Raw genomic sequence first — 12268 nt, forward strand, 5'->3', positions numbered from 1 at the left:
GTCTTGAGACAGAGTCTTGCACTGTCCCCTGGGCTAGAGTGCAATGGCATGATCTTGGCTCACTGCAACCTCTGCCTCCCAGGTTCAAGCAATTCTTCTGCCTCAGCCTCTTGAGTAGCTGGGACTACAGGTGCACACCACCATACCTGGATAATTTTTGTGTTTTTAGTAGAGACAAGGTTTTACCATATTGGCCAGGCTGGTGTCGAACTCCTGACCTCATGATCTGCCTGCCTTGGCCCCCCAAAGTGCTGGGATTACAGGCGTGAGCCATCGCACCCAGCGGATATGTACTTTTCTAATATGTATGTTGTAACTTAATAAAAAGTTGATGATCTACACCCTGGTACATATGTGACCTGGAGAGGAGACCGATGGACAACTTGAGTGCCCAGCAGATCTGTGTGCAGGACGCGAGCCTACCTCTAGGCACCTGGACCAGCTGCATGTATGCCTTGTACAGGTTCCCCCGGCAGACTGGGCTGAGGTCATTCAGCAGGAAGGACAGGGCAAGGATGATGTCGTGCTCTAGAAAGGCGTATCTGGGGAAGGGAGGGTGGATAGTGACGTAAGTGAGACCATGCCCTAAGAGGCTCAAATATGAAGGATCAGGGTCCCTGCTAGAATCTGATCCATTCTATCTGGGGTAGACCACATTCCTCTGGCTTTGTGGGAGCAGACAAAGGCTACAGGTGCATGACCCATCTCACCTGAACCTCCAGGGGAGCGAGCTCAGCAGGCCCAGCCCACCTTGGCCCCTTGTTCTTCTGGTCTCCCTTGCCGCCACATCTATGTACACCAATTATGCTTGTCATTATCATTATACAAGTTCAGTAAATATTAGGCAAGTCAATTAGATGCGAAGAGGGTTTTCTTTTTCAAATTTTCTTTTTATTTATTTATTTATTTATTTATTTATTTTGAGACGGAGTCTTGCTCTGTCGCCCAGGCTGGAGTGCAGTGGCGTGATCTCCACTCACTGCAAGCTCCACCTCCCGGGTTCACACCATTCTCCTGCCTCAGCCTCCCATGTAGCTGGGACTACAGGCGCCCGCCACCGCACCCGGCTAGTTTTTTTTGTATTTTTAGTAGAGACGGAGTTTCACCGTGTTAGCCAGGATACTCTCGATCTCCTGACCTCATGATCCACCCTTCTCGGCCTCCCAAAGTGCTGGGATTACAGGCGTGAGCCACCGCGCCTGGCCTCAAATTTTCTTATGAGAAAAAGTTGAATGCTTTGAAAGGACTCAAAATTGAGCCTCAAAAAAAAAAAAAAAAGAGAGAGAGAGATGATTGGTCAGGTGCGGTGCCTCACACTTGTAATCCCAGCACCTTGGGAGGCCGAGGTAGATAGATCACTTGAGGTCAGGAGTTCGAGACCAGCCTAACCAACATGGCAAAACCCCATCTCTACTAAAAAATCAGCCAGACGTGGTGGCACATGCCTGTAATCCCAGCTACTCAGAAGGCTGAGGCACAAGAATCACTTGAGCCCAGGAAGTAGAGGTTGCAGTGAGCTGCGATTACACCACTGCACTCCAGCCTGGGTGATAGAATGAGACTGTCTCAAGAAAGACAAAAAAAAAGAGGTGATTGTAAAAGATTCTAGATGGCTCACACCTAATCCCAGTGCTTTGGGAGACTAAAGTAGGAGAATCACTTGGACTAGGAGTTCAAGATCAGCCTGGGCAACATGGTGAGACCTCATCCCTACCTAAAATGTTAAAAGTTCAGCCAGACTTGGTGGTATGTGCCTGTGTTCCCAGCTACTCAGTCGGCTAAGGTAGGAGGATCATTTGAACCTAGGAGTTTGAGGCTGCAGTGAACTAGGATTGTGCCACTAAAATCCAGCATGGATGACAGAGCTAGATCTTATCTCTTAAAAAAATAAAAATATTCTAGAAGGGTTTTGCATGCAGACTATTTCATTCATGTCTTTGAGTTCTTGCTCTACTTTAAAGAAACCAAAGCTGCAAATCAGATGATGTTATGAGTATGATTTAAGAAAAAAAAAAGGCCGGGCACAGTGGCTCAAGCCTGTAATCCCAGCACTCTGGGAGGCCGAGACGGGCGGATCACAAGGTCAGGAGATCGAGACCATCCTGGCTAACACAGTGAAACCCCGTCTCTACTAAAAAATGCAAAAAAACTAGCCGAGCGAGTTGGCAGGCGCCTGTAGTCCCAGCTACTAGGGAGGCTGAGGTAGGAGAATGGTGTAAACCCGGGAGGCAGAGCTTGCAGTGAGCTGAGATACAGCCACTGCACTCCAGCCTGGGCGACAGAGCAAGACTCCGTCTCAAAAAAAAAAATTTAAAAAAAATTAAGGCTGGGCGCAGTGGCTCAAGCCTGTAATCCCAGCACTTTGGGAGGCCGAGACGGGTGGATCACGAGGTCAGGAGATCGAAACCATCCTGGCTAACACGGTGAAACCCCGTCTCTACCAAAAAATACAAGAAACTAGCCGGGCGAGATGGCGGGCGCCTATAGTCCCAGCTACTGGGGAGGCTGAGGCAGGAGAATGGCGTGAACCTGGGAGGCAGAGCTTGCAGTGAGCTGAGATCCGGCCACTGCGCTCCAGCCTGGGCGACAGAGACAGACTCCGTCTCAAAAAAAAAAAAAATTAAAAAAAGAAAAAAATACATATATATATATGATAGGAAACACCAACCAGTGGTCTCATATTCAACAAAAAGCCTGGGTCCCACATGGGGATTGGTGAATGCCTAATGCCTTATCATATGTGTTTTGGGTTAAAATGAACGATTTAAAGGAAACCATGTCTTCAGTTCCTTGCTTTGTAATCATTTCTTTTGATTAACCAACTGACTGTTGGGCCTGAATGCATCTGAAAGAGGCCTTCTGAGGTGACATCTGTCAGGGCTGGGTCCAGGAATGAATGAGAATGCATGTGCAAGCCCTTCAGCCAAGTGTCCATAGGAAGTGCCCAACCAGCTGTGCCACTGCAGCACTGGTCACAATTTTACTTATCATGTGTTTTGAATCGTTCTGGAAGAAGAAAGTCACCGTGGGACACACAAGTTGCAGGGGTCTTCCCTGACTGTGGGGGCCTCCTTGGTCAGTGCCTAGTCACTCACTCCATGTCTCCCGTGCTTTGAAAGTCAGTTGTGTGGCAGGGCGCGGTGGCTCACGCCTGTAATCCCAGCACTTTGGGAGGCTGAGGCAGGCGGATCACGAGGTCAGTAGATTGAGACCATCGTGGCTAACACAGTGAAACCCCGCCTCTACTAAAAAGTACAAAAAATTAGCTGAGCGTGGTCGCGGGCGCCTGTAGTCCCAGCTACTCGGGACGCTGAGGCAGGAGAATGGCGTGAACCCAGGAGGCGGAACTTGCAGTGAGCTGAGATCCGGCCACTGCACTACAGCCTGGGGGACAGAGCGAGACTCCGTCTTAAAAAAAAAAAAAAAAAAAAAAAGATCACCACTGACCTCAAGGGAAATTTAGAAGTTGGCCACATTTCTGAGAACGCTGAAGGAGTGCATGGGCCAGGCCCTTATCAGGTCCTTGGTCAGGGATGGTCACTTCACGTCTTCCTGCTTTGCTAATGTGGGCACAGCCAGGACCCCTGGCTTAGGCACTCCAGGTTCTGCTAAACAAATCCTTACTATCATTCGTTATAAGTAGGTTGATGTAAAAGTAATCGTGGTTTTTGCCATTACTTTTAATTGCAAAACCGCAATTACTTTTGCACTAACCTAATAATTGCTCAGGTTTCAAGGACTTGTCCTCTCAGCATCCGTCCCCCCTCACTGGGGGTTACTATCTAATGTCCATATCAGGTCCAGAAAAGTGGAGGAAAAAAAAAACAGCAGGAAAGGTGACTTGATTCTGCATGCCCCTAACCTTTTAAAGTACCTTGCCTGGGTCATCTAAGATCTGCAGAGTGAGGCTGGGATCAGGAGTGTTGCCCAGATCACAGAGCAGGAAAGAGGGGGACCCCCAAAAGGCTGGGGCTTGTGCCCTGACTTCGCCAGTCTGTCTGCAGTGCCAGCCTGCCCTTTTTGGTACAAAGCATGTGAATTAAGGTGCTAGCCATGGCACCACCTCCACATACACACACATACGGTTCACACAAGGCCAGGGGTACACTCAGGATCAGCCACCAAGGCAATGAGAGCTTGAGGACTGGCAGGGCTGAGTGACTTTGGGTTTTGTGAGATGTCCTGGCACTCCTGAAATGATTTGAAGCCTCTCTGAATGGCTACCTGTTTACACCAAACAACCCCCAAGGCAGTCAGCACCTTGCCTTTCTTGTCTTTTCTTCTTTCTGGGCCTGTGCACACTGGGCAGTGGCCGCTTTATCCAAAAGACCTGGGCCAGGGCTTGGGGGGTGTTTGTGATGTGGGGTTCTGTATTTTTGGGGGGTGGGGACCGGGCTGGTGGGGAGAAGTTCCAGTGAAAACCAGAAAACCTCCTAAACAAATTCTAAAAGAGCTGTTAACACTGGGGTGTTGTTTCTAATACAAAGTAAAACTATTGATCACTGGTGAAGAGGGTGAGCCAAGATGATGTGGGAAAGCCCCTCCAACCACGTCCACCCTGCTGCCCCAACACCTAACTAAAATACTCTATGAAATCTTTTTTAAGTGTAAAATGTGAAGCTGTGCTGGTCAGGTGCGGTGGCTCACGCCTGTAATCCCAGCACTTTGGGAGGTCGAGATGGGTGGATCATGAGGTCAGGAGATCGAGACCATCCTGGCTAACATGATGAAACCCCGTCTCTACTAAAAATACAAAAAATTAGCCGGGCGTGGTGGCGGGCGCCTGTAGTCCCAGCTACTCGGGAGGCCGAGGCAGGAGAATGGCGTGAACCCAGGAGGCGGAGCTTGCAGTGAGCCGAGATCGTGTCACTGCACTCCAGCCTGGGTGACAGAGCAAGACCCCACCTCAAAAAAAAAAAAAGAAAAACTGAAGCTGTACTTACACAGGAAAAGGACACTTGCAGGTGCCAGAAACCAAGAACCCAGTCATCATGAACAGGAAGTGAGGCCACCAGCCCAGACCAGATACGCACTTTGACGCTGTTATTTTACCACCTTCACAGGGACAGGAGCCAAAGCCACAGGCCCTGTGGGGATCTGGGTTGGGGCACTGGGCTCTCTGTAAAAAGCTAAGAAATGGCGAAATTGTTGCAGAGGTAAGATCTGAACTTTCTTCCCACCTTGAAAGTGGGAAACTCCGCTGGGTGCAGTGTCTCACGCCTGTAATCCCAGCATTTTGGGAGGCCGAAGCAGGCAGATCACTTGAGGCCAGGAGTTCGAAACCAGGCTGGCCAACATGGTGAAACCTGTCTCTGCTAAAAATACAAAAATTAGCTGAGCGTGATGACACATGCCTGTAGTCCCAGCTACTCGGGAGGCTGAGGCACAAGAATTGCTTGAACCCGGAGAGGCAGAGGCTGCAGTGAGCTGAGATGGTGCCACTGTACTCCAGCCTGGGCGACTGAGTGAAAGACTGTCTCAAAAAAGAAAGAAAAGAAAAAGAAAGAGAGAGAGAGACAGAGAGAGAGAGAGAGCTCAGAGCTCAGAACTAACATAAAATAAATAAAAATTAGTCTGGAACAGAGGGTCCCATAAGATCCACACAGAGGCAACCCAAACCACCCCACAGAGTCCTGCTCTGGCTAAATAGAAGCCCCTCTAAAAACTAGTGCTGCAGACAAAACTCCAGAGCACTCTACGCAGCTCAAGGGCATCATCCACCCAGGGGAGAAGTGCGGCTGGCAAGCGTCACACTGGTTTCCAGAACAGCATCCCACCTGCCCACGCTATGGCTCGCCGTGATGTAGAGCACCTCAGTGGTCTTTATCCGCACCATGCTGTTGCTATCCTTCAGCAAAACTTTCAGGTTCTCCATACAGCCTACAACAAACAAACAAACAAACAAACCCTTGAATGTTTGCCAGTCTCAGAAACCAACTAACCCAGAAGTCAATAAGTGGGCCAGTTGGGACAGGAATGTACCAGAGGTTCTGCTGCTTTGGGGCACTGAGGAATCATGTTGGTTATGCAGCATTTCGGAGTCACTGAAGAGGCTCATGTCTCATCCAACCCTCCTTGTGATTCTCCCTGCACACTTCCTACCAGTGCCTTCTCACAAAGTCTGCCATGAGATTAAGAAAATGGGCTTTGTCATTTCTTTGACCCCAGGAGAGATATGGGGTCAAATTACAACACTGTGTCAAACTAGTCACATGACCTTGAGTGGGTTATACCTAGGGATGCCAGATTTAGCCAATAAAAATCCAGCTTTGTCTGGGCATGGTGGCTCATGCCTGTAATCCCAGCACTTTGGGAGGCTGAGGCAAGCAGATCACCTGAGGTCCGGAGCTCAAGTCCAGCCTGGCCAACATGGTGAAACCCCATCTCTACAAAAATACAAAAATTAGCCAGGCATGATGGCAGGTGCCTGTAGTCCCAGCTACTCAGGAGGCTGAGGCAGGAGAATCACTTGAACCCAAGAGGCGGAGTTTTCAGTGAGCCATGATAGTGCCATTGCACTCCAGCCGGGGCAACAGAGGGAGATTCCATCTCAAAAAATAATAATAAATAAATAAATACAAATTCAGCTTTATTTATTTATTGGGCAAACCTAGACTTACAATCCTTCTCTGAACCATGCTTTTTTTATCTCTGGGTTGAGAATGGACTCTCCCTTGTAGGTGGCCTTTCTGAGGATTAAGATAAGCCAGGCTGGGTGTGGTGGCTCACACCTATAATCCCAAAACTTTGGAGGCTGACCTGGGAGAATCAGTTGAGGCCAAGAGTTCAAGAACAGCCTGGGCAACATGGCAAGATCTTGTTTATTAAAAAAAATTTAAAAATTAGTCAGGCATGGTGGTACATGCTTGTAGTCCTAGTTACTCAGGAAGCTGAAGCAGGAGGATCTCTTGAGCCCAAGATTTCAAGGTTACAATGAGCTATGATTCTGCCACTGCACTCCAGCCTGGGAGATGGCAAGACTCTGCCTCAATAAACAAATATTTTTTAAAAAGAACTTGGGCACTGCGCCTATAGTGGAACTGGCCTGGAGTCAGTTTCAAACAATAGCAACCCTTATTACTGAAGTTCTACCCAGTGTCCGAAGCCATGCTAGGACCCCAGTCATGGTAACCTGTACTGTGTCATGCTCACCTATGCTCATGGCCTTGTAGATACACTCGGGGTCATGCATGAGGTCACACAGGGCCATGAGGGCTTTCTGCCTCGTCTGGAGGTCCTCTGACTGCAGCTCCTCCTTCAGCTTGGGCAGGGCCCGATGGCCATAGGCAGTGGTAATCTGGGTAGCATTGATGTTAACAGGAAACTCCATGGAGTTCTGGGAATGGGCCATCTTTCCCCAACTACAGAGGCCTTTCCAAATGAAGTTCTGCAGAAACCACTCACTGAAAGAAAGCAAAAAGCTGTCATTATTTCTACTATGATTTAGAAGCTACTTCTCATTTGATCCTCCAAACTGTGAGGGCAGGCAAATGGGTATTTTTACTTTCATTTTACAGATGAGCAAACTGAGGCTGACAGCAATGAAGAGATTTGCTCAAAGTCCCAGTGAAGGTAAGTAGCAGCCCAAACTGCAAACTCCAGAGCCCCCCCACACACAATAGTGCTTCACAGAAGAAACCACTGATACTTTCATCTGGATCTTCAGTCAAAGGCATTAAAGGACAAAACAAACCAAACAAGCAAACTCCAAGATGGTCACTCTGTTTAGTGCTTATCTTGTGCCAGCAATAAGTAGTATCCAACTCAACTACCCTATAAGGAGGGGGCTTGTTTTATCCATATTTTACAAATGAGGAAACTGAGGTTCTGGCCAAGAAGCTTACTGGAGGCTGTGAAAGTTGCAAGACTAGGAGCAAATGTTGAAATCTGGGTCTAGCTCATTCACTGCCAGGAACCCATATTCAGATGCTTCTGACACATTCATGAAAAGGAATTAACATTAAAAGGTGATTTATGGGCCGGGCGCGGTGGCTCAAGCCTGTAATCCCAGCACTTTGGGAGGCTGAGGCGAGCGGATCACGAGGTCAGGAGATAGAAACCATCCTGGCAAACATGGTGAAACCCCGTCTCTACTAAAAATACAAAAAAACTAGCCAGGCGTGGCAGTGGGCGCCTGTAGTCCCAGCTGCTCGGGAGGCTGAGGCAGGAGAATGGCCTGAGTCCAGGAGGCAGAGGTTGCAGTGAGCCAAGATCGCGCTACTGTACTCCAGCCTGGGCGACAGAGCGAGATTCTGTCTCAAAAAAGATAAATAAATAAAAATAAAAATACAATAAAATAAAAAAGGTGATTTATGGCCAGGCGCGGGGGCTCACACCTGTAATCCCAACACTTTAGGAGGCCCAAGGCGAGCGGATCACAAGGTCAAGAGATCGAGACCATCCTGGTCAACATGCTGAAACCCCGTCTCTACTAAAAATACAAAAATTAGCTGGGCGTGGTGGCATGTGCCTGTAGTCCCAGCTACTCAAGAGGCTGAGGCAGGAGAATCGCTTGAACCCGGGAGGGGGAGGTTCCAGTGAGCCAAGATCGCAACACTGCACTCCAGCCTGGCAACAAAGCAAGACTCCGTCTCAAAAAAGAAAAAAAAAAAAAAAGGTGATTTACTTTTATTACAGACACACACACACACACACACACACTTTCAGCAACTATGGGCAGTGTAGGTTAGTAGTTAAGAACTGGCTCCAGATTCAGGCCATGGGTGACCCTTGGCAAATTTCTTCCTCTATCTGTGTCTTTCTGCAGCTTCAAAGGAGAGATGATAACAGTACCTCCTTCCCTGCCTCCCAGAATTGTCATATTAACGAGTACAGGTAAGCCTGTCATACAGGGCTTCAGATATGTTGGCTGTGGTTATTACTATGGTTGTTATCATGGTTAGTAGAATGGACAGGCCCCAGGCCTGTAGGAATCTACTCCAGTAAAAGGTAAGCCAGATGCTCACGCGGGACACCAGATGACAACAGTAGAAGTGGGGGCCGGGCTGGGAGGGAGGTGGCCATGTTTGAGTTGAGCTCCCCTCGCAGGAATGGTGGGCGCTGGAGAAGGGGCGCGGGCTGGGAGAGTCCGGCCGGAGACGAAAGTGCGTGATTTTGAGTGTGGGGACAGGGCCCTGTGTGAATGGGACTGGGTGGGTCACTGGGCTCCCCGTTCCCGGGCCCCTAGCCCACCGCCGTCGCCTCACCTGCCTCCGCAGCCCTTTCTGCTTCCAGTAGCGCGTGCCAGTGGCCAACCTATTCAGTTGCCAGGCGACATCGTTGCCAGGCGACTCCGGTAGCGTCCCCAGTGCCTCTGTCTACATACTCAGCGCCCACTGCGCAGGCGCAAACAGCCCAAGGCCGCGGCCGGCTGCAAAGCCGGATCATTTACAGGGTTGCTGTGGGGACCAAAGGCAGCTCAGCTTTGTTCAAAGTACAGAAGGGAAGGGAAGTGACTTATTTACGCCCTTCTCTGTACTGGGTACTTTGCACGCCTCTGATCCTCAGAGTAAATTCATAAGATGGCAACATCTAGTTTAGGGACAAGAATCTCAGAGCAGTTCAGTTGTTTCTCCAATTTTCTTTTTTTGACGGAGTTTCGCTCTTTCGCCCAGGCTGGAGTGCAGTGGCGCGATCTTGGCTGCAACCTCCGCTCTACTCCTCGCCACGCACTCCCCCGACCCGGGTGCAAGTGATTCTCCTGCCTAAGCCTCCCAAGTAGCTGGAATTATAGGTGCCCGCCACCACACCCGGCTAATTTTTGTATTTTTAGTAGAGACAGGGTTTCACCATGGTTTGGCCAGGCTGGTCTCGAACTCCTGACCTCAGGTGATCCACCCGCCTCGGCCTCCCAAAATGCTAGGATTACAGGCGTGGGCCACTGCGCTCAGCCAGTTTCCCCCAAATTACACAGGCCTGATCTCAGTACCGCCTAGCCCTGCCCATGCCCCTTGCTCTGCAGGCTGACCTCCTGGTAATGACAAAGGTTAGCTCCTGCAGTGGACCCAACACACTGCTGGCCGGTGTGGCTGTTCTCAAAAGCAAGCCAGACCCAGCCACCACCTGCATAAAACTCTCCATGGCTCCCCACTGGTCTCAGGGCTGAATCCAAACTCCTAGCCTAGTGCTGAAGTCCCTGGGTGATGGCCTCCTCCAGACAGGCTAGACTCTCTCTTAATCCCTCAAATGCCACCTCGTTCCTGAAGCCTGAGTGCCCTGTAACACTAATTATTACCTCTTTGTCCTTCAGGATGCAACTTGGTGAACACTTCTTCCATGAAACCTTCCTTCTTCCTGAAGGAGTGAAGTATGCGCCATCCCAAAATATGCTGGATTGGTATATTGACCATTTTGAGTTGACAACATTGGAAAAATAGTAGCCTCAGAAAGGGCTAGCTGGGCCAGACGCAGTGGCTCATACCTGTAATCCCAGCACTTTGGGAGGCTGAAGGGGGAGAATTGCCTGAACCAAAGAGTTTGAGGTTACAGTGAGATATGATCACACTACTGCACCCCAGCCTGGGTGACAGAGTGAGACCTCAACTCTAAAATAAATCAATAAATAAATATAATTTTTTTAAAAAGATACAAGAAAAGGCAAACAGATATGCTTCTTTCTGCATTCAGGAAGCCATAAAGATTCCTCTAGGAGGGGTACCCTCACTGTACCAGGGCAAGAAAATAGCCCTTATCAGTTGAGACTAAAAATTGGGGACTGCAATGGACCTGAATAAATATACTTAACCCTGTCTTCCACTAGGTTTATGCCCCTCATATTATCTCCTAGTGAATCCCCTAGAATTTACTGCCCCTAGCCAGATCCCCTTTGTCCTGCCATTTCTTCTCAAATTTGTCATCCTTTGTCTAAAAAGTATAAAAGCATCTTGCTTTGGCCACTTCTCCAGACCTCACTCTGGTAAAGATCCCCATGCGCATGTAAAACTAGTAACATTTGTATGCTTTTCTCTTGCTAATCTGCCTGGTGTCAATTTGGTTTCTAGATCTAAGCAAAGAGCCCACTTAAGAGCTAAAGGAGGGCGGGGGCCAGGTGCCGTGGCTTATGCCTGCAATCCCAACACCTTGGGAAGCCAAGGCGGGCGGATCACATGAGGCCAGGAGTTCGAAACCAGCCTGGCACACATGCAAAACCCTGTCTCTACTAAAAAAATTAGCCAAGCATGGTTGGTGCACACCTGTGGTCCCAGCTACTCAGGAGGCTGAGGCAGGAGAATCGCTTGAGCCGGGAGGCGGAGATTGCAGTGAGCCAAGATCACGCCACTGCACTCTAGCCTGGGTGACAGAGTGAGACTCCATCTCCAAAAAAAAAAAAACAAAAAAACAAAAGAGCTAAAGGAGGGGTTCAAGATGATCTCTAGCTCCTGTCAAATCTCCAAATCCAAATTAGTAAGTGATCCCACAGCTTAACCTTCCTTTCTCATAAATCCCATTGGCACAGTCCCCCTAATTCTCTATTTACTTCTCTGCTTCCCGCAGCAGACTCCAATTTCCCTGAGGGTGGACACCATGTCCGTTATGTTTCCTTGTCTCCCCAGTGCTAGGCATATACCAGGAAGATTTCAGTATGTTAATGAATGATTAATGGACTTGAATCAAGCTTTACAATATAAAAGCACTTTCACCATCTCATGTGATCCGTTGAAATAGATAGTTGCGTTAATTTTATAGTTGAGTAAACTGAGGTGCGGAAGGTGGAACAACTCACCTAAGTTTACTCCCTAAGCCTCAACCTTAGCAGTGAAACTCACTAAAAGACATTAAACAGAGCCAGGTGTGGTGGCCCTCGCCTATAGTCCCAAGGACTGGGGAGGCTGAGGCGGGAGGATTCCTTGAGCCTCGGAGTTTGAGTCCAGCCTGGGCAGCATAGCAAGACTCCATCTCTTAAAAAAAAAAAAAAGACATCGAACATCAGCCTCCAGCACACTTAGCTTTGAATCGAAGATGATTGAGTTAAATCTGTTTACCAAGGATTCCATATTGTGATGCAGAAAAGGTAAGGAGCTGTAGTAAGTACGTTCTCAAACTGAACTCCGGACTTAGAAGTTGGTTCCACGGTTTTATAAGGACCATGAGAGGCCATCTAACCCAAAACAGCTAACTTTCCAAACCGAAACTAGTTCAGAGGAAATCACTGACTCAGGTCAGCTTTTTATTAAGGAAATTAATTTGGTACCGTGAGCTTTAGAAGCCAGGCATATAATATTCAGACAACACTGAATTCAGATCTATGCAGACTAAGGTCAGTAGATGG

General features: G+C 48.7%; 1 protein-coding gene and 1 pseudogene across 1 annotated transcript; both read right to left on the reverse strand.

Moving 5' to 3' along the window:
- Positions 1 to 298: 298 nt before the first annotated feature.
- On the reverse strand, positions 299 to 7408 carry LOC113219921 (radial spoke head 14 homolog). The gene is made up of 3 exons (XM_026448223.1): positions 7153 to 7408; positions 5778 to 5880; positions 299 to 542 (listed from the first exon to the last, which is right to left on the reverse strand). Exons 1-3 carry the CDS (start codon positions 7349 to 7351, stop codon positions 299 to 301), a joined length of 546 nt encoding a protein of 181 aa, XP_026304008.1. The 5' UTR covers positions 7352 to 7408.
- LOC111530544 lies at positions 4400 to 4465 on the reverse strand (annotated as a pseudogene).
- Positions 7409 to 12268: the final 4860 nt, after the last annotated feature.

Source organism: Piliocolobus tephrosceles, chromosome 19 (genome assembly GCF_002776525.5).
Source record: "Piliocolobus tephrosceles isolate RC106 chromosome 19, ASM277652v3, whole genome shotgun sequence".
In the NCBI taxonomy this organism is placed as follows: domain Eukaryota; kingdom Metazoa; phylum Chordata; class Mammalia; order Primates; family Cercopithecidae; genus Piliocolobus; species Piliocolobus tephrosceles.